The sequence below is a fragment of the Endocarpon pusillum genome (assembly GCF_000464535.1).
Source record: "Endocarpon pusillum Z07020 unplaced genomic scaffold scaffold1790, whole genome shotgun sequence".
In the NCBI taxonomy this organism is placed as follows: domain Eukaryota; kingdom Fungi; phylum Ascomycota; class Eurotiomycetes; order Verrucariales; family Verrucariaceae; genus Endocarpon; species Endocarpon pusillum.
This window is the reverse complement of record NW_006916077.1, coordinates 42347-64232: the sequence shown is the minus strand read 5'-3', so window position 1 is coordinate 64232 and position 21886 is coordinate 42347. Positions and strand designations below refer to the sequence as shown.

Here is a 21886-nt window from a genome sequence, read left to right as displayed (position 1 = left end):
GCCATATAGGTCCCTACGCCAAAATCCTTCATATTTCGTTGAATTACACGTTCAGAGCCATTTTCTATACCAATTGTCTTTGCCACCTTAAAGTGACTTGACGAAGCAAAGCCAAAATTTGCGTCTTCAACAGCTTCAATTGCTTCGCACTCATATGGAGTAAGTATCTTTTTACGACCTCGATTATGGATCTTTTCGCTGCGGCGCGCAGTTCCTTCTTGAATGATTCGATAGCCAGTTGTTCTAGATACATTATGTATCTTAAATAGCTGTGTACGAGGCAATTTGCCAGCTGTGTGGCGTGCGTCAGCAAGAAGGCGCGCACGGCGCGGCGTATCGAGCATCGTTTTTGACGTTCGTGAGGCCGCAGGAGAAGGAGGATCTATCGAATTTGACTTTCGGCAGACGCGGCGTCTATTTCCCTGTTTAGAATCCATTGTTCACTAAATTTGAGTGAGTATTGGTAGAGAAATCGAGGAATGAAGAAGGGGGGAGGAGGAAGGGGATCTGAGAAGTCCCGTAAATTTCTGCGCCAAGCTTCGGGCCTGTGAGGTGGGACATGTGATGAGCTTCAATTTCCTGCGGGTTTATCCACACTTGGCACTCGCCGAGGGCCGCTCAGCCACTCCTTCCGACTGCCAATTAGTTGGAGAACGCAAGTCTACACCCTCCAGGTGACGTACCCGGAACGAATCAGTCCTCCGTATGATCCGTTGACTGGAGATGGATTTTCCTGGCACAAGAGGCTATGTATACGAGCTAGGGCATTCGACTCAACGCTACATACCCTGCTGTAGACATCTACAGTTTACACGTTCATTCAGACGGGTTCAAAATCAGGGACACTGCTTCTTTCGGCAAGAAAGGATTCTCACATGTTTGCTTTCATAATTTGTTGGACCGTTGTGCCTTCCCGTGTGCAACATCCGAAGTGAAGTGCGCTTCACGCTTCCTTCCTGCTTCCAGTGTTTCGTACACTCCGGCTGCGTCTATCGACCAGTCTCCTCTGCTTCTACCTCGTCGAAGATGATAGACTAGGCATATTTCGCACGTCCTCAACGATAATATCCAGAGTCTGGGATTCGGAAGGCGCAACAGACTTGGCCAGCAATTCGAAATCCCGCAATCATCTCGACCTACTTCTCACCGCACTCCCATTCTTCCCTTCCGTCGCTCAACCCATCTACGCCTAGGACGGGCCGTCACAACCATCCTCGAGCCCACCCAAATCGACCTCGCCTTTCGAAGGCGGTACATATTCAATCCTAGCCCACGTTTACCAATCCCCACCATGACAGGCCCCACCGCCACCACGCTCTACAACCTCATCCTACCCACCATCTTCCTCAACCCCGTCCTCTTCCTCCATAGTCTCAACACCATCCTCACCAAGCTGTTACCCACCATGAACGGCTATGAAGGCAACAGCGCGCAACCACACCTCGACATCCACGCTTCGGAATCGCTGTGTTGGGGTTACACAGCCCTGATCGTTTGGGCGCAGATGGTTGCGTTTCTGAGGTTCGACAGGTTGAGGGAGGAGCAAGAAAAGGCCCGGTCAAGGAAAGGAGGAAAGCAGAAGCATAGGCAGGAAGATGATGGATATGGTTGAGCCGATTGGATTGGATGACGGATTGTGCTTTGCGGGGCATTCGACGGCGTTTTTGAGGATGCGCGCTGTCCCTTATGTGCTACGCTGTCTGCTCTGTGCTCGGATTCTCCCATGGAAATCGAACCCTCAGACGTTCATTGCTGGCTATTGAAAACAAAATTTGACCGAGGTTGCGCAAACTCTGGGACTTAACTCCTTGCCAGAACCTAGATAATGCATCACCCTGGCTTCAACACCACGAAATAGAACGATCTGAGTCTTTTGCGAGTCAGTCAATCCCATCCCGTCAGCTCGAAGAAAACATATGTACATCTAGCTCAAGGCAGCTTCCGGAGTGCCTACAATAGAGCTGAGCCGAGCAGACCTAACCCGAGGAAAGGGAACTTGGTCGCTCAAATGTCCGATAGACACTACTACCAGTAATCAGACCAAGAATAGAGCAAAGCAGTCTGGCTGGCAAGCATCTGATATCGGTGTTATTATGTATAAACTAGATGTGCTTCTGATTGGTACTCCTGACTCTATAGCCATTCATCTGGACGCAATATAGAACCAGACGTGCCGAAGACGGGCAAGATACTCGAACGGAGGAGAATTAGGTGGCATTAGTACTAGTAGCTAGCCTCATCTGGGATTGAAGTCACATGGATATGTGTTTGAAACCCACTCAAGCGCGTTTGAAATCTTCACCATACTAGTACTATGCTCCTCACACAATCAGCCTGCGAAGTTGTAACTCGAATAGGCCACCTGGTCGGGTTTAGTACTTCACCACTGCGATGGATCCACATGAGGGACGGGAACGAAGACAGAGACGGAGACGGAGGAAAGAGGATAAAGTGAAAATACTAAAGGATTCGAGGAGAGAGCTTTGTTGATCATTAACACCTGTAGACGACCCAAAGTCGGCCTGGTAACATAGTAGTGATATTAATCCTAGCTATTTGGTGTTCCTCTATTCATCTTACCTCCTGCCACCCGTCTCTCCAAAGCTGAGCACCAACCGACCCATCGACTATTCATTGGGAGGATATTTGTTCTGGAAGAACCATCTATCGTAGTGAAAGAGAGAGACATCATTAGCATATTCCCGCTCCCCAAGCACATGAGACAGCACAGGTAGACTTACTGGCTGACAAAATAATCCGCAACAGCGAACGCACCCACCGCCGCCGCCGTGGTACCGGCAACCTTCCAATCCAGCGTCCCCTCACTATACTTCTTGTATGCTGCAAAACCCAACACCCCGCTACCCACCAAGAGAATCACCCCATTAGCGATGACAACCGGGTTATCTCTGTTGGCATCCAGTTTCCGCCCTTCCTCCTTCGCCTTCGCCTTGGCTTTCTTCGCACCAACCTTCGCCTTCTCCTTGGTTTCGTGCGCGGCTTCGGATGTGCGCTTGGCCGCCTCGCGCGCCTTGTCTTCGGCTTCGTGCTCGAGGCGCGTGGCTTGCGTGGTGGTTTTCACGCGTTGGGATTCGTAGTCGGCGGGGACGGAGGAGATGTGAGGCGAGTCGACGTCGACAAGGGAGGTGGTGTCGGATTCGGTCTTTTCGATCTGAGGGGGTGCTGGGGCGCGGCTGGCTTGGGGTGTCAGCGCGGGTTTGTTTGCTAGTCAATGGGCGAGGAGCTTGATATGGACATGGATGAGATTGGGATTAATGGGGGATATGCATACGCCTGTAAGATGAGGGTCAGCTGCCATTCAATTGTAGTTGCAATACTTTTGGGTGGCTCCTTACTTCTTCCGGTGATTGCTTAGGCCCTTTGGCCGCTGCTTCTGCGTAACTCATGGTAGGAGAGGGTCCGTTGCGGGAGCTCGAGGTTGTTGTTGCTTCTGCAGCGAAGATCTTCTACCCGAAAAGACCTGATCTGCTGTGCGGATCCCGGCGATCACCTGACGATGCGTAACAGCACGTGGGTATGCTCTCAAGGGAAGTCTGATGTGCTTGTTCGTCAAGCAATCATACGTGGTACGTGGTAGATACTGGTTGGTATGCGGGAATTGCAGAGCAGGTCAGATGGCTAAACGTCACCTCATGTGACGGAAGGGGCTGGTGGGCTAGCCTCCATGCGTTAGCGCTCGCCAGAACTGGGAACCGAGAAAGCACATGTCGTTCCACAGCCACAGATGTGGCGCAGCGCTCAGCACGATCTCCACTGATCCAGTTGGGGCAAGTTCTCACGTGTGCTACAGCCAACCAACACCGACATGGCCAAAGGGGCATCGGTTCAATATCACTGTTAGCGCCTGTTTCCCTACTATACTGGCGTTACCTCTACATAACTGCCATGGTACTATCATACTTCGCAATGACGGGACTACGGGTGCCATTTTGGCATGGCTGGGACAGAGCTCTTCTGCTTGAGTAATGCAGGATAGGGAACTGCTGGTTGCATTGGTCCAGGGACATTGCATTGCATTAAAACACCAGGTGGAGAGGACAGTCTAGGTCCTTGCTCTGGGGCTTCAAGACTCGACTTCTGTCTCTCTGCCTGCTAAAAACAATGATCGCGTGATATGCGAAAATGAGCGGTTGTTGAAGAAGGACCACGGATACAGGAATAAGGGAGATGTTTTGCGGTCTGAATCTGTCTAGAAACTATCTAGTAGATATATGAGGAACGTAAGTTTTTGACGGGCAGGTGCCGCACGAGACCCATATCTGTCCAATATCCCAGGCTACCTGGTCGGTGGAGGAGTCACAAGCCGACAGGGTCGAGGGTGGGCAACAAACGTGAAATTGATCTTGGTGCTTAATGCTGCCGCAGTGAATAAGAAACTGTCAAACACGACCTCGAGTAAACAAATTCTCGACCTCTCACCGCCTTACTGGGAAAAGGTAGGCGTGGAGTGGACGACGCCCAACCACACTTGGCGAGACATGGGCTACCCTGTCAAGGACGTGACCGAGTTTAGTGATCCGATTCGAGGTGCTGTTGGGAGTTGCTATCTAATTGCCTCGATGGCAGCGGCTGCATAGGCAGACCCTGACATGATCGTTCATCGTAATCAGCCACTGGGCTCGGTGAGACTGATCTCGTCAGTGGCATACAATGGTACAGCAAGGGTAGATCGAAGGACGCCCTGCCTGTCCTGGTTGAGGTCACCGACAAGGTGGTTGTCCATTCGTCCAATATGATGCCCTACTACCGCTCCCGTGATCCCAATGCGATCTGGCTTGAACGGTACGAGGAATCCTTCGCAAAATGGATTTTGAGGGACCGGAGGACGCTGGAGATGCTTCAGACATCATCCAGACCAGAGGAGGCGACCCTGCAAAAGCTACAGCACAGATCACAAACAAGAACCAGCATTGTTTCTCTACGTCTAACCGTGCAACCGACCAGTTGTCTACTATCGTGATGTCTCATTCATTGAGCTACAGACCATTTGTCTCATGACAGCCTGGACCTGCGCCACCAAGCCCCAGTATCAAGGGAGTAATGTCGTCGCAAATCATGCCCGCACGCTTCTGGGATGGGCCTGGCAGAATTCGAAACGAGGACGTACGTAGCGAGCCCGCTTGAACACCTATCATGGCCTGCTAAGCTTCTTTAACAAGAGCTTCTGACGCCCCATCAACACCATTGGTGATGAGGGTGTTCGGCCTAGAAACCCCAGCCTTTAAGTACTGCTTCGCATATTTGGAGGTGGCAAAGTGAAACATACATATTATGAATGTCTGGGAATGGAGCGATGTAGCTGCAGGGAACTGGTGGAGGATATGGTTCATCCATTTGATCGCCCACTTTAGTCCTACCATTTCACACTCGCTATTATTATAGTAATCCTTTCTGCCGTCACAACCAAATGCACGAGTTGAAACAATCAGTACCCAACCTAAGGATTGACATATTCAGAACTCGAAGTGACGCATTGCTCGATTGGGAAACGTAGCCAGGTAGGGCAGAACTGAAGTCTCCCGCCGGCCTTGTTCTCTGCGCCTTATCCTTATCGAGGTCGCAAGCTGTGTTACCCAGGCGGGTTGGCTCCTACGTTTCGGCTTGTGGTCAAAAACCGTTATAGTTATATAAGCAGCAGGGCCTCGCTTATGTGATGACACTTGGACCTCCACCGGGGTCGAATTGTGTTGCTGCAGTCCCGGGGAATCTGGGGCCTGGCTTGGAAACGGCCCTCATCACAGCAGTTTGCACATGCAGCCACAGGTTACCTGGACCAATTGCCGGCAAATTTCAGTACACTGAAACACAGCAGCTGGCCGCTTGAGATGGGACGGACAGGAAGGCTTGCTCACTCTTCTGGACAGGCTTGCTCAGGCTTGCTCACTCTTCTACTCTTCTGGACAGGCTTGCTCACTCTTCTGGACAGGCTTGCTCACTCTTCTGGACAGGCTCTAGAGTATGCCCCTCAAGGTGTGATGCAACTTCGGTGATGAACCTGAGCCATTTCTACTAACTAGTTACGTAGTAGGTTGCTGCCCGAGCTAGACTTCGGGTAAGTATAAATATATCGTGGAGGCTCTGCAACGAACGGTCAACGTCACATGCATCATCAGGCCGGTGGGTGTGCTAACTTACTACGTACGTTTAGGTGTTAGGTGGCGTTGGCAGCGGCAAAAGGATCATCGGATCGCCATATTCTCCTCTGCCTCTAAATTTGGGGACTTCTTCCCTGAAGACTCTCCACCTTTACCGATCAGCCTCATCCACCACTGTTTTATCACAAGCCGGCCCATGACCTTGACCAGCTACGATGCCGGCAAAGCTTATGGCCACATAACTACCCTTGCGTTCAGCCAGCCATTGTAGCCCACTCCATGTCGCTGTTTCCGCGGTCCGCCTCCCCGGTTGCGACCATGAAGACAATGACTCCGTCAATTTAGCATTATGTTGGGCTACGTGGTTATTGAGAGCCCATCCTATGCATCTTTGAAACACGTACATTCTCTACTGACATCATTCTCCGGTTGATGTGTGCACTTCTCTTGTTGCCAGTTGCCGGCTAAGTAGTCATCGACCACTCTTTTCATCGCTCGTGCGCCATTCGTTTCTTCCATTGGTATTCTATGCTTTGCTCGTCTATTTGAATACCGCAACCATGGGCGCAAAGTTGTGGTGCATCGTTGGCAGCAGCAGAGGTACCTCCTTTCAACTATCATCCCAGTCACACGCTACTACGATCTCCATATCCGCCAAAGTCACACTCCCCTACCCTGACCTCTATCAGTACTCATACATCTCGGTCTTACTTTCCCATAGGTATCGGTCTTGAATTTGTACGTCAGCTCCTCGCCCGAGGTGATCAAGTCATCGCTGCTGTACGCGATCCTATGAGCGCATCGGAATTGTGGCAGCTGACAGCCAACTCCAATCGACCCGGTGCTTGTGAGATACACCAATGCGATGTCAAATCAGAGCAGAGCATAGATGTGAGCTCTGTTATGGGTGGATGCCACATACAAAGCATGGAGACGTTAATTCTTACAGGCCTTTGCCACTCGACTGCGGCAAGTGCTGAGGCATGGCATCGATTACTTAGTGCTCAACGCCGGTGTTCTGGACTATCCTAATGTACGACCCGGGGTCTATCGAAAACATCATATCCCACGTACTAAGCATTGCAGAGGGCCACAGAAATCTCCTACTCAGATTTTGCTCACCATCTCCATACCAACACCATCGGGCCGATCATCACTGCACAGCGGCTCCTAGCCACAGGCCTTCCAATCGGCACAGTTATTTTCATGTCTAGCGACTCTGGTTCAGCACTCAGCTTCCGTGACTTCGAAGATGGGTTCGGGGCATTTGCCGCATCGAAGGCTGCTCTGAATCAAATGCTGAGGGTGCGTATCAGCTGGCTGACCTCAATCACTCCTCATCTTCCTCTTTCCTCTCGACCATCTCGCGCAACCGAGCCATTTTTGACCGTCATTAGCACATGGCCGCAGAGCTTCGTCGCAAATCCAGCCCCACGGTTATTCTGGCCATGCACCCCGGTGAGGTATCCACGTACGTTCATGCATAAATCCATTACCGGCTCTCCTTTACCTCGCGCGTCTTACACCAGAGGCAGAGACATGGCAGACATATCCACAGGCTGGGACATTGAAGGCATCCTCACCCCACAAGAAAGCGTCGAGGCCATGCTCCGCGTCATCTCTACAAAGACCATTGAGCATAGTGGCACGTTCTGGACGTGGGAAGGGAAGGTATGTCGTCGATCATTGACAAACAAGTCTCCTTCGCCGCGACCACTATGTGTACATGAATGCGAACGAATACCCTGGGCCAATGAGTTGATCCTACAAATACCACTTGCTGAGGAGGAGCTGATCCGTCGGTGTTTTCATGTTGCAGGAACACCCGTGGTGATTGCTCTACACAGAGCGCCATAGTAGCAAGGTTTAGCGTGTGTACATCTCTCTGTGGTCATTCCCTTCGCGTGAATTGCCAGTGATTGGCTCTGCAGGAACATCACGGCGAATCAGCCTCCGAAAAATAGCAAAATGCAAAGGACGGGACCACGAGAGAATTTCCTATCCAATGATGTTTTGGAGATACAGATACGTTGGAAGAGCCACGAAAGATCAGCCAATACATCAGCAACGCGCAGGCGGGTGTTAGATGCACGGGTGGGTCGGCTTTTTCTACCTCGAATAACGTTTATAGGCATGCAGGCAGGCAGGCAGGCAATCAGGCAACCAGAAGAGAAACGAACCGAGCTCTGTCTAATTAAAGCTACTCCACGTGTATCTCTAGATGTATAACCAGCTACCCGGCTCACTTCACTTGGTCCACATGGAAAGAAAGACACCAAAAGTAGTGATTAGCGAATCCGCTTCTCCGGGTTCGATTTCCCTCTCTCGAAGCCCTCTCTCCACCCACTGTATATGTATTTTAACACTCGTCCGATCTTTTCCTCGCTCACTCCACCATCACGTGTCTTCCCACCCTATCGAACCCTTTTCTGAGCGAGGATGTGTGTGTGTGTGTGTGTGTGTGTGTGTCTGTCTGTCTATCCAAATAACTAGAGAAAAGACTGTCGGACAACAGAACAACAGCACTCCACCCAACCTGCTCACTTTTTTCCCCCCACAGGTATGTACAACCACCCAACCGACCGAGTTTCAAGATGGGGACGCGAAAGATCCAAGAGCGAGCCTAGCAGCAGCAGCAGCAGTAGTAGTAGCATTGTTATCTGCATAACCGACTCGGTACAGTACCACAGCTCGTCGAGCAAGCGAGATGAGAAATGAGGGTGGTGGGGGCCAATATCCTGGTTAACTACTTAACTTAGTTCGTGTACTCCTTAGTTAGTAGACATGCAGAGATAGGAAAATCCCCGGCCGGGCTCAGCATCGCCCTTCCCCAGCATTCGATAAACTGCCTGTCCCTGTCCCTGTTCTGCTTCTGCCTCAGTGGCCCGCTTTCCCCCGTAAGTTCGTTGGTAGTTAGTTACAGGACTCACCTACCAGGGTAAGTTACTTGAAATAAGGGCAAGGCAGGTAGGAGGTAACAGCCGGATAAGCGACAAGGACCGACGTTATACAGCAAGAATAATCAGTCATTGGTTGCAACGTTCGAGTAACCATTGTGAATGCGGATGCAATTTGTGCTTGCTTGATATCGACGCTGACGCTGACGCTGATGCTGGCGCTGCCTTGATCGATGGGATGGATTGCCCGTGGGCCACATAGGTAAGGTAAAACCAGGTAGGAGCCATGCTCGTCAAGCACTGGCAGTCCAACAAGGTAAGAAAGAGGTAAGAGGCAAGAGGTAAGAGAACATCGCTCATCTCATGCAGATCAGCAGGCCCTGACTTGTGGTAGCTGGGCATTGGGACAAAAGATCCACACACGCACACACAAACACTCAAAGAGGAGAAAAAAACAAATCCACTCCCTCCTACGTCAGGTTCTGCTCAGCAACCTCCCCACCTATCTCTTGCCCTTCTTCTTCGTCGCCACAACCTTAAAGGCCGTCGACCCAGCCTCATCTTTCCCCCCAGCTCCAGCAGGGCCTTTCTTCGCAACCTCACTCCAGCCTCCCGCACCCGCACCCGCACCCGCACCCGCACCCGCACCCGCACCCGCACCCGCACCCGCACCCGCACCCGCACCCGCACCCGCACCCGCACCCGCACCCGCACCCGCACCCGCACCCGCACCCGCACCCGCACCCGCACCCGCACCCGCACCCGCACCCGCACCCGCACCCGCACCCGCACCCGCACCCGCACCCGCACCCGCACCCGCACCCGCACCCGCACCCGCACCCGCACCCGCACCCGCACCCGCACCCGCACCCGCACCCGCACCCGCACCCGCACCCGCACCCGCACCCGCACCCGCACCCGCACCCGCACCCGCACCCGCACCCGCACCCGCACCCGCACCCGCACCCGCACCCGCACCCGCACCCGCACCCGCACCCGCACCCGCACCCGCACCCGCACCCGCACCCGCACCCGCACCCGCACCACCATTTCCCGCCGCAGCACCGCCACCAATCCCAGCCCCCTTACCACCTCCCTCACCACCACCAGCGGCAGCGCTGTTAGCAGATCCCGGGGTCCCACCTCCATCCTGGAGTATCCCCTTGTCGGCTAATTTGCGTCTGCGCACGAATTCGTCGGGCGGCCGTCGAGGGTCTGGGAGTTGGCGTAGATGGAATCGGAGATGATTTCTGTTTCGGAGGGGAGGAGGAGGAGGGATTGGACGAAGTCGTCGACTACAGAAACAAAGAAACAGGAGTCAGTGGCTAAGCTAAGGGGAAGTGATTGGTGAAAGGAGTATGCAAAGGGGCGCCGTGGTATGGGGTTTACGTACCATTAATATTACCATTCAAACCCTTACCCAGTGCAGTTTTCGCCCACCTGGTAAAGTCATCGGTTGCTTTGTTTTGATTGCTCGCTGTGTTAGAAACCCGTGTCTGTAATGATGGGCGGGATCGCGCGGCTGGTGCAGACGGAGCGGTAGTCGCACCGACAGTTCGACCACCACCAATCTGTGGCGTCGCCACAACAGTTGTTGGTGCCTTGGCTTTCCCGCCTGAGCCTACAGTCGTCCAGGCACTAGCTGGCGGTGACGGTGCAGCGGGAACAGCGGGCGCCTTGCTGGCTAGATCAGCGTAGCGCTTGCCTCCGGCTGCTATGGGAGCGGCATTCGCTGCCTGCTGATTTGCCACAACTGCTTGACGCTGTTTGCGTGCCTCTTCCTCTCGCTGGATCTGAGCGAGGGTCTTCTTCGTAGCTGCACTGGAAGCGGATAGCGGGGGCTTTCCTCCAGAAGGCTTGGCCCAAACATTCGTGCCGGGAGTTGTCGGTGTGGTTGGAGTGCCGGCATTGGCCCAGGTTGAGGTAGATGGCAACCCTGGTGCTGGAGGCACTGCTTGCGTTGTACGGTCTTGCTCAGCTTGGGCTCTGCGAGCAGCAGCAGCAGCAGCTACTTCTTCTTGCTGTGCAGCTTTACGGGCTTCTGCTTCTTGAATCTGTTTCAGGGACGGTCCTTTGGCGCTCTCGGATGTCTTCTCAGCCCACGGTGCAATGGAAGTGCCCGGAGTATCTACTGGTGTCTGAGTCTGTGACCTCGATTCCGCGGCAAGGTTGTCTGCGACATTCTGCCGATTTCTTTGAGCTGATGGTGCTGGCAATGGCGATGTAGTAGGCGGTGGTGGAAGGAATGGTGGCAACTCCTGGTCTGTTTTAATCCATCCACTCTCATCCGTAGCAAAAGCGTGCAGCTGGCCTATTGCAGCGGCAGTCTTCTGGACCTGCTGGGAAAGGGAAAGAGCTTCTGGGTCTTGTGAATCCTGTTGAGGTTCATTGGACAGCTCTCGTTGCTCTTGATCTACTTGTTGCTCACTGATCGGCTGTCCCGGCACCCCGATTGACGGCAAAGCCATCGCCTCTTGCCTTGGGGCCATCTCATTGTCATCAATCTGAGCTCTCAAGGCATTGAATTCCTGGAGGCGCCCGTTGAAAACCTGATTGTCACGAAAAGCGTCGTTCTGAGAGTTCATATCAGCTTGCTGCTGTTCCATTTGCAACCGCGCTCGATCTTGAAGCATCGAAGCCACTTGGGGAGGCGGTTGAGCGTTATCTTGGTGTTGTCCAAAAGGGCCACTTGTGAAGGGAAACGGCGCTCCTCGCGACACATTCATACGGTCTAGAAGGTTAGGTAGGTCTTCTTCTCTTCCACCTCGAAAATCTGCTCCAAACTGCGCCGAGTGAGCGTGACGCAAGGTGCTTTCCATGAAACCCACACCATTTTGGGGAGGCTGAATGGGTCCCTGAATAGGTGATGGCTGATAACCAGAAGGAGAGGTAATGCTTCCAAAACTTGGTTGGCTGTGAAGGCTGTGTGCGCTAGAATGATGTTGAAGGGAATGCAATGCTTGAGGCCCGCCTTGCAGCTGCATCTGTTTTAAAAGCACTTGTTGCTGGGCTAAATGCTCTTTCTGCCTTGCCATGAGATACTGCTCTTCTTGCTTTCTGCGTTCGAGGGCATTCTGTTGTTCTGCTGTAAGCGTGGTGCCGAAACTAGGGAAGCTGCTTGCAAACGGCGGCTGTGCAGCTCCAGGCTGAGGAGGACCAGCACCGACTGTACTGCTTCCACTCGGAGCAGCCCAGTGATTACCTTGACTGGGTGCGGAGGGTCCATGAGGAACGCCAATTTGCGGAACAAGGAATGGCTCTCGAGAATTTCCAATGCGCCGTACGAGTTGCGCCAGAGGTTCATAATCCGCATCTTCAAGCTTCTTCACCTGTAACTCGGCCGTGAAGAAACCGGCTTTGAACCAATCGTGCATTTCCAAGCCAGACCACGGGCCCTGAGTTGTCCCCGAGGGATCCCGATAGATCCACCGCATGCGATCTGGCATTACCATTTGTCTTTGCTGGGGGGCCGGTAGTTGACTTGAAGCTGGGCTGCCGCTGGACTGGCTTGGATTTTGGCCACCCGGGACAGCGACATCTGCGGGTCCCGCCATAGTCGTCGCTTGTCCAACACCGGGGTTCGTGATGAGGTTCTGCGAAGATCCAAACCCCGATAGCTGAGAAAGAGAGCTTAGACCTTCAGCAACTCCAGAGTCTTCCGTTCCTTGCCCAGAACGTATAGTTGTATCGTGGCTGCTAGTATCCCCAAGAAAATTGCCTCCACCACGAAGAGGCACTTCTTGCTCTCTCCTGCCGAAGCCGCCGTCGAGACCGCTGATCGCTCGGCTTCTGGTGGCGAAATCTGCTAGTCTATCCAGCCCTTCTCCTCCAGCCTTCTCACCTTGTGCTTGTGCTTGTTCCTGCATCGCTTGAGGAAACATTACGCTGACCTTGCTTGATCGAGAAGCAGCAGCATTTTGCACGGGAGGTGAGCCAAAAAGGCTATTGCTGCTCAACCCAGGAATATTGGGAGTCTGTAGATCGCTCATGCCGAAGACGGGGTCTGCAAAACCAGAAGGAAAGCCTCGGTCTTTATTGGGAGCGCTCGTAACGCCGGACCATGCTGAGCTACCAAAGCCCGGAAAGCCACCAAGTGCCCCAAGTCCACCAAAGCCACGATTTGGGCCTGCGCTTGAAGCTTGACTTCGGTCCTCCATAGCGGATGACACACCCCTTCGCAGGGGGCCGAACGCATTGATACCAGGCTCCTCTCTGCCACCGAAGCCGACGTTACCTCGTTGCTGCATCAGGTTGCCGTCCTGGTCCTGGTCAGCGTTGTTCCTTCTATCAGCCTCTGGGCTTTGATAGGGGTTTGTGTTGGTTGGGCTCATTGGTTCTTGGCCTCTTTGGCGGTGTTGTGGTGTCTGATGATAGGCTGGATCCTGACTCGCCGAGGATTGCATGAAATCTCGAGAACCTGTGTTGGGCGGCAGCCCGATGGTCGAGAATCCAAGCTGGTCTATTCCTTGGCCACTATCCTGAGCGCCACCAAGTGCTGCACTTCCACTTCTCGGCACATCGTCACCATACGGATTGGTATCGCTCCGTCCCGGTCGAGTCCTGAGCGACTCATCCCAAGGCTGAAAGCTACCATCATTCTCCACCTCAGATAGTCTCCCGAGATTACCAGTCGAGGGTTTTTCTTTGACTACAGCAGACATGTCTTCTAAGCTGGTCTTCGACAGCAAGCCCTTAAATCTGCTCTCCCCACGCAAACTCCCAAAGCCCGACCGCTGTTCAGGGATGTCGGTGGCAGCAGCGGATGATCCAAGCGCGAAACTGCCAAATGTACCCATTGATCCAAATCCGGCGCTAGGAGGTCCTACTGCCCAAGGAGATGAAGGGGCGTTCAGGCCAGCGCTCATTGGTCCAGTGGCATTGCGCTTCAAGCTACTGAATGGACTGCTGGTTTCTTCTCGACTGTCCCTTGGCACAGCATCCTTGTCCGGTTGCTCACTCTTCAAGTCGTCACCGCCTTCCTTGTAATCAGTTTTTCGCCGAAGGAGAGATGCAGGAGGCATGGCAGCGCTGGGTTCGTCTCGAAAGAATCGTCCGCCTCCTGTCGGTGAAAGGGGATTATTTCCATTGTACGAATCATTGGTATCTCGACGCCGGACCCCTGGCCGTCCGGTGCCTGGAGAAGCAGTATTGAAAGGTCCTGCGAGGTTTTGAGAAATGGAGGTGGAGGTCTTCCGGGCCAAAGTGGCACTTCCATTGTTGTCCTTGGAAGCATTTTGAGGTGGCTTGATGGACGAATTGACCGATGAGGAGAACAACTATATCTACGTTAATATAGAACGGAAGGATATCTGCTGGAAAGAAACAAACCTCTTTTTCTTCATCACTCATGTGGATCAAAGCCAAAGGCTCGGTCCTTGAGCTGTAATCCCAGCATATCTCTGGGCCCACGCTTGATTCTTTCGCATCGTCCCGCTTGCTCCATGCAGAATTCGCAGAATCGCGGCTATCAAGGGGATTCCAGCCTCCAGCGAAAACATCAGATAGATTCCGGTCTAAGGCTCCTGCGTCTCGTTGTTGCTTATACAACGCGACCAACTGATCTTTGGTATACCGGATTTCTCCAGCTGTACCGTTACGCAGAGAGTTCACTTGATAACTCGCATTCAAGTGGGGCGGAACGTAGACACTTGAGGTTGGCGTAGCATTGCCCGTGTGGTTACTTTCTCGACTATAGGACACATTTGTTGCGAGGGAAGGCCGACGGAAGGTCTGAGTAGCACCGTTTGCGCGGTTGCGTGCCCTGCAATGGGGAAAAATATATTAGCCAGAGCCAGAGCGCCTTTCACGCTTGTATGGCTTTGCAGATCAATGCGCAGCCGCTTTGAATGCAGGAGCTCATACGACCGCAAAACCATCTGTGTATCCACAGTCATCATGGTGGGGGGGTGGGGGGTGTTAAGTTACCAGTCACCACCAACATCCCCTCTCTTGCCATCCTGATTGTTGTTGGCTGCCGCAGTGGCAAAGCTCGAGGTAAGAGGTGAAGGCATGATGGAACGCCTTGAGTAGTGAAAAGACTTTATTTTTCACCTGATAGGGCACTTTGCTGCGGCGGTCTGGAGCGCGTGTGATGTGTGATGTGTGTGGGTCGTCTGATAAAAGGACTTTGTCCAGATAAAAAGGACGATATGGTCTTGGAAAGTATCTTCGTTTTGTAGTCGTAACAATTCAGTGAGGAAAGGGAGACAGAATGCCGGGCTCTGTAGAGGAGTGAAAAGGCAGACAAGTGAAGCTGCGGGTAGTACTTCGAGTTACCTGAGTAGCAGAGCAGTCGACTTGACTTGACTTGACTTCTAGCGGCGCTATGTAGCTTAGGTTGCAAGGGCAGTGAGTGGTTAACTACTACTAGTACCTAGTACTAGTAGTGGGTCGGAAAACGGCAAAGGCAAAGGGCAAAGGGAAAAGGCAGCCCAAATCCAGTTGGCGCGTGTTCCATTTTAAATTGGTGGAGAGACCGCAGACCGAAGTGCCTCAACCTTCTACTGCCCAAGCAGCGTCAATTATAGCTAGTTTAGATGTCTCTCGACACTGTGCTCATGTATCGCCAGAGGCTGGAGATTTGGTCTGCTCACCCTACAAGTGCTGTCCACTTACCAACCTACAGATCTTGATGGCTTAATGGCTTGGTAGCTTGATGACTGCGTGGCTTGATGACTGCCCTTCATCTGTTGATGTACATCGGCCGAGATATGTATCAATTGCTATATTCAAGGACCTCCACAACTTTGTCACCAGACTTCTGAGCCAGACCTAAAATTACGTATTATTGCGTCGCTGGCGCTTCTGGGCTTAGGTGCTTCCTGGTAAGTCTTGATTTCGCATAACCCTACCCCTACCTAAATCTGTTTGTCATTCTTTTGCATTCTTGATGCCTATTTGGCCAAACTTCCCCTTCCGTTTGTCAAAAAAGCTATGCAGCCAGCCGCTTCCTCAATGCTGTGTGACAAAACGCCATGCTGAGGATTGATGTAGCAGCTTCCGGCTGCATGTTCTTGGAAAATATCGGACTTTTTATGTTACCGTTGTTTTCATCAATTACAGCCAGCTCTCTCCTTGTGATAAACTTCTACTTCTGTGAGACCATATCATTTCCACTCTTCTTCCTCTTGGGAGAGGCAGAGCCATAGTGCTGTTGGAGAAGTACCACATCAGACGCGATGGGTTTCTTCGGGAGCTCCAGGAAGAAAGCACGCGACCCATTCCAAGCTGCAGTTGAACAGCATCAAAGAGGAGCTTCTTCTGCCAGGCTCAGGGGACGACAATCCGGATCTGCTCGTCATGACGTGCCATTTGCATGGTGTGATAGCGACAACGTTCATCCCTATGGACAGCCCGGCTTTGGTTTCTACAGTGGCGAGAATCTTGCTGCTGGCACGTCACTGCGAACAGAACCGAAGAGACCGAGGAGCGTCGACGAAGACTTCAGAGATATGGGACCGAGATACCCGATTGATTCTTGGGGCGCGGGTCTTCCATTCTCAACATATCAGAGTTATCCAAGACCAAGCTCTAAGAACATATACGCAAGGGACATTCCATACCTCGAACTTGGTCCCAGAGCGCAAATAGGACCCAGAGACTTGCCCTATACTGGTTCCGAGGAGCTCCGCCCCTACCTTGGCGGTGGCGGTCGCAACGAATTTGCACAACCTGAACCTACGAGTATGGCTCCTCTTGGCAGATTGTTACCATGCGATGGCGACCTATTCTCGCCACGACGCACACCGTTAGACCTCTCGGCCTCTGCTGAAAGACCAATCTTCGACCACTTTCCACAGTTCAGAAGATCGCCCACGCCAAATCGATATCCTATTCCGAACTTCAATGCTAATCTGCCGCTGAATGGCTCCCAAGCCTGGGACTCATATGCTGATCGCGTAGCGGACCCGATTTCCGGCGCCTGGACGAATAGTTGGCCATCTCATCCGCCTGGGAGCTACGAACGTCTACGACCTCCCCACTTACAACCGGGAAATAGTGGAGGAGGAGGTACCCGCAGCAGTAGCTCCAACATTGGGCAGGTGTCATGAGTCAAGTCTAGTCCGTTAGTCTTGCATGGGGACCTTGTTTACAGAGCATGCTTTACGAGTGTCTACCCTTTGCTAAGTGATGGTATTCTCGGGCTGTGATAGAATATTAAGTTGGTCTTTGCGAAGATGGTGGGCGTCATGGTCGCGTCAACTCTCAAATTGATGCACCGTCTAGTTCTTTGTCATTCTGCCAAAGCTAACTATTTCAGTTGTTTAGCCTCGCATCAAGAATTTCTTTTGGGAAATTCAGTAGTTTCTGAGATGTGATATGGTCGCACAATTACATACCACAAGAGAGCCGAATGACATTTCCACAATGAGATCGCTACTGTAAAGTCGCAATGATAGCTTTTTGCTATGATAGAAGGCATTCTCTTAGGATGTTCTCTTGGGGTACCCATCTGGAATACCCTCTTAGCACCATCCTAGGATACTCTCCTGGGCACCCTTTTGAGCAGCCTCCTGGGACACTCTTCTAAGGTATTCTTCTGGGACATTTTTGGGATATCCTTTTAAAGCGCCCTCTTAGAGAGCGAGGTACTATACACGTGTCCGGTATTATATGCCCATTTCTGTAGCTCTTCAGAAACTGTATTGAACCTATCACTATCAGCTCAGAATCAGTCTTTGATGACACTTACAAAGTTACAAGGTACAAGAGAAATGCCAGCACATTCTGAGTGTTTTGGTGGTAAGAGCAGACCGAAATGCCCTCTGTGAGAGTGGTCAGAAATTTTGATAAATACAATGCTGACCCAACAATCAATATTTATTATAGTCCGCCATGTTGGAGTGCCACAGTTGCTACTCGCACCAAGACACCGACAGATCATGGATAGTAACCTAGCTTCACCAGTGGGTACCAATTCATGTGCGATATCCATGTCTCAATTGATGCAGCGTGATGTCTATCAACCTGCAGACGGCAATGATAATCTTGCTATGAATCTGCATCCGCCTGCTGCCCCTCTCCAAACATCGGACAGCTTAACACTGCTTCAACGTAAATACGTCCAACCACAGGCACTTTCTGTGATGCCAGAGTGAAGGCCACGACCTAAACAGCAGGAGTATACCTCTGAAGCTCGTACGGAGGACTTTGCTGCACCTTCACAGCATCAGTCCAGACTTTGTGAAGTTGACACGGCAATTCAAAGCAAGAACCAGCTGCTAGGTCTAACCAGTAACCCAGAGATGAAGGCTCTAGACTGCTCCTGGTGCACAATCACAGGTACTAGCCAGTAGGCCTGCAGCTCTAGGCATGGCACCATCTCGCAAACCCGATGCCCTCTGCTGTGTTTGCGAAACCATTAACTTCGGGAGGATTGGTTATGTGAACGGAAACAACATCACATGGCAGGATCTCGAAATCGAGTTGCAGCATCTCCTCAGACACAGCCAAGCATATCCGGTTTCATGCTTATGCTGTAGTGAGGTGGTCGAAGCTTTTCGACAGCGACTGCACCAGCAGGACACACTTCCTTCCTTTCCTCAGATCGTTGAACGAGGCGGAGCTCTGGTAAGGTGGACAATTGACAAAATCGAGACGGAGTGTACTTCTAATATTAGGTACGAGGACTTTGATCGACATCTCTGGCGTTATAGGGTTGATCTAGTCTCGGGGCTCTACAAATTACCGATATCCTTATTCATTCAAAGATCTTCCAACCAGGCAATCGCACATCGATGGCAGAGTTACAGCGTCACTCCAGCAGGACCGCACCTCGGCCGCACGCGGCCATTGATCCCGAGTTATCGCTTGCTTCGTCAATGGACGGCAGATTGCACGAATTGCCATGGACCTGGATGCCAGAAGCCTTATGTCAAGGTGTATTTCCCTTGTCTCCGGTCACAGGTGGGAAAAGTACGCAAGAATGGGCCAATGTCTCCATTGCCGCAAGATGGGGCAGCGAGGGCACCAGCCACGGCACCAAGCATGGACGGGACGCCCGAGACTAGGTCGCCGCTCGAGATCGGATTAAAGAGGGTTATCGACCCACCATTGGCTTCGGTGAGAAAGAGCCTTCTGACGCAGCAGCTCAATACATCGCTACATGGCTCCACATCATTGCAAATTCCCAGGCGACCATTGCGATACATCGACGTCACACGCCGCTGCCTGGTTGAACTCAGCGAGCCCGCCCCCTATGTTACTTTGAGCTATGTTTGGGGGAACGTCGAACTCCCAGTTTTATCTGAACACATGGTGGAAGCTTTTAGCCGAGAGGGAGCGCTGACCGATGGCTTCCTGCCAAGGACCATTGCAGATGCAATAAAAGTAACACAGGAGCTTGGTCAGAGGTATCTGTGGGTAGATTGTCTTTGCATTATGCAGAGCCATGATGTGGAAAAGCAGGATGCTATTCGAAATATGCACGAGATATATGCGAGAGCATTCGTCACTATCATAGCAGCAAACAGCAGGGATGCGAATCATGGCCTTTCTGGGATCACCCCGGGGTCTCGAAACTTCTCTCCTGCTACCTTTTGGATTCGAGGGGTGCCATTGATCGTCTCATTGGATCCGTTTCCGGCCAAATGGTGGCTGGGAGACACCCCATGGTTGCATCGTGGCTGGACGTTCCAGGAGAAGGCACTTTCACCACGATGTCTGATTTTCACGCAGCAACAGATCTATTGGGAATGCCGGCGGTCTTTGTGGTGCGAGGACAGAATTGAGGAGACGTCAGGAGACCCAAGCTTGTATGCACCGACTTTTACCTACGGACTGTCTTACAGAGATCCTTTTGGGCTATTCACTGCATGGAATGACGAAGACTTCATGGCGGAATACTGCACAATGGTCGCCGAGTATTCTGAACGGTCTCTTACGTATGAGCACGACATCCTTTCAGCATTCGAGGGCATTCTCGGCATGTTCAAAGTGGCTGAGGGTAGAGATTTTCTGTGGGGGCTCCCTCGATCGTGCCTTGCTCAATCTTTGGCATGGAGCTTTCGCTCGCAGCCAAAACGGCGAGAGGTGAGAACAATGATAGTGATGCCTGACAGCGAACCGCTCTACTGCTCATTTCCAAGCTGGTCATGGGTTGGCTGGATCGGACCCATTGATCCCGTCGTGGCTGATCCGTGGAAAGCGGAATTGGTCACGTTCTACTTTGTGAACCACAATTTTGAGATGCAGATGCTCCGAGATGAGGCAGAGGACCTGGCCCGACCTCGGCCGCTGAATCTAGTCTCAAACACAACTCGCTTATCCGTAACAGCCAAATTGGCTTTCGCAGACGAAGCCCAGGAGCTGATGAGATCGGTACATTGGCGCCCAAGCCCATGGAACACCCATCAAAACTCTGCAGTGTACAAGTCTGACATAGCCGAACACCTTCTTGCCTCGCCAGACCTACCAAGCTTCCTTTTCTGTCGTACAAGTATTGCTAAACTTCCGGAGCATATGTTCTCTTTCACAGACGGCATCGTGATAGATGGCGATAGGGACGAGGTAGTGGTAATGCCTGTCTGCTGGAACAACGGAGTTGCCTATAGGTCACCCCAAGAGTTCGATCGCATTCCACTCGTTGAATGGATGGCTTTGCCAACACAAGAATGGAAACTGGTTGTACTTGGTTAGTAGTCAGGTGCAAACCTGGATTGTACTTTGCCTGCAGAGGACTTTCTCCCGACGCATTCTGGTGATAGCAAATCCGACGGCTTCAAGGTGTGGAGTGGACTCATCAAGGAACCGCTTCTAGCAAACTTACCAAAACCAGATGCTCTTCAAGAATCAACCCTGCCTGCTACTTGCAGAGTAAGGGCTGACCACACTTTTGAAACGACAACAGACTTGAAGGATAAAGAGTTATCTCACCAGTAGGTCAGCCAGGGAAGCCTAGCGTTCCTCCCGTTGGTTGATAGACTGACCATTAAGCATGCAGTCAGAAGTGATCTACTACCGTATGGATCAGTAGGGAGCACCTAATTCATTCCCGGGCCTTGTCCCGGTGCAATTCGACGAATAAGAAAGTCGCCCGACTTGGATTACATAGCCGAGTGGGTAAATCAGCCGCCATATTGCGCTCTTCTAACCACCAAGCCTCAAGCGCACTGCAATATTGTCCTGGAGGGTAACCGAACCACCCTTCCACATCTTTCATCCACCAGCCCCCCCTGCAGCTGCCTTTTGGTCAATTTGAAACGATACCTCTTCACAAACGTTACGTAAGTAAGTGCCGGAGGTTCCCCATTTACTCGGATATAGCCCGTGTCTTTCCACCAATCCATCGTACTACTAGCTGTACACCTGGTGATGTTCACTGGCACTTGTCTTCAGACTCTAAAACGCATGCAAAATTAGAAGAGAAAGGCATGTGCGAGGTGTGGTTAATAGTGCTCGACACCCCACCCCTAGTCCCTCTCTCCTGCTGCTTCTTAGTATCTAACTGCGGAAAGCACGGAATAGTAAATTAGTTAGTTACTGTAGTCATGGTGAGGGGCCAGCTCCGGGCTCCGCTCCGAATGTCGTTCCCGGTGAGGGGGAGATCGGTACAATTCCGGCGGTGCGGGAATATCAAATTGGCTGTACCTCTTTCTGCTCGTGGTACACAGACGGGGGTGGGGCCAAAGTCAGACCCTGGGAGAATGATGAAACCATACTAAGCAGTTAGACTGCACTCAGGTCTATTCGCACATTCAGCAATCAAGTGAGACCAAGGCCATACTATACCTGTAAAACTCCGATCTTTTCCCCGTGGGTGTGGCTCCAAGCCAGGCCAATTAACTCGTCCAACTTACAACCAGCACAGCACCCTCCAGTCCAACATGCATCATACATCCTCTGATTAGCACCTCTCCCGCCCACAACCACAAC

The 21886-nt window shown here is 52.1% G+C and overlaps 6 protein-coding genes across 6 annotated transcripts; 4 read left to right on the top strand and 2 right to left on the bottom strand.

Moving 5' to 3' along the window:
- Positions 1 to 1291: 1291 nt before the first annotated feature.
- EPUS_07209 (uncharacterized protein) lies at positions 1292 to 1612 on the top strand (the record flags this gene model as incomplete). Its single annotated transcript, XM_007802783.1, has 1 exon — positions 1292 to 1612. The coding sequence occupies one exon, from the start codon at positions 1292 to 1294 to the stop codon at positions 1610 to 1612; it is 321 nt and encodes a 106-aa protein (XP_007800974.1).
- A 1015-nt stretch (positions 1613 to 2627) lies between these two features.
- On the bottom strand, positions 2628 to 3407 carry EPUS_07208 (uncharacterized protein; the record flags this gene model as incomplete). Its single annotated transcript, XM_007802782.1, has 4 exons — positions 2628 to 2664; positions 2742 to 3194; positions 3257 to 3294; positions 3357 to 3407. 4 exons carry the CDS (start codon positions 3405 to 3407, stop codon positions 2628 to 2630), a joined length of 579 nt encoding a protein of 192 aa, XP_007800973.1.
- A 3269-nt stretch (positions 3408 to 6676) lies between these two features.
- Positions 6677 to 7973, top strand: EPUS_07207 (uncharacterized protein; the record flags this gene model as incomplete). The annotated part of the gene is made up of 4 exons (XM_007802781.1): positions 6677 to 6716; positions 6838 to 7007; positions 7066 to 7149; positions 7203 to 7973. The coding sequence occupies 4 exons, from the start codon at positions 6677 to 6679 to the stop codon at positions 7971 to 7973; spliced, it is 1065 nt and encodes a 354-aa protein (XP_007800972.1).
- Positions 7974 to 9515: 1542 nt separating this feature from the next.
- Positions 9516 to 15024, bottom strand: EPUS_07206 (uncharacterized protein; the record flags this gene model as incomplete). Its single annotated transcript, XM_007802780.1, has 4 exons — positions 9516 to 10308; positions 10403 to 14289; positions 14342 to 14774; positions 14939 to 15024. The coding sequence occupies 4 exons, from the start codon at positions 15022 to 15024 to the stop codon at positions 9516 to 9518; spliced, it is 5199 nt and encodes a 1732-aa protein (XP_007800971.1).
- A 1167-nt stretch (positions 15025 to 16191) lies between these two features.
- EPUS_07205 (uncharacterized protein) lies at positions 16192 to 17064 on the top strand (the record flags this gene model as incomplete). The annotated part of the gene is made up of 1 exon (XM_007802779.1): positions 16192 to 17064. The coding sequence occupies one exon, from the start codon at positions 16192 to 16194 to the stop codon at positions 17062 to 17064; it is 873 nt and encodes a 290-aa protein (XP_007800970.1).
- A 1261-nt stretch (positions 17065 to 18325) lies between these two features.
- On the top strand, positions 18326 to 20893 carry EPUS_07204 (uncharacterized protein; the record flags this gene model as incomplete). The annotated part of the gene is made up of 2 exons (XM_007802778.1): positions 18326 to 20645; positions 20688 to 20893. 2 exons carry the CDS (start codon positions 18326 to 18328, stop codon positions 20891 to 20893), a joined length of 2526 nt encoding a protein of 841 aa, XP_007800969.1.
- Between the last annotated feature and the right edge of the window lie 993 nt (positions 20894 to 21886).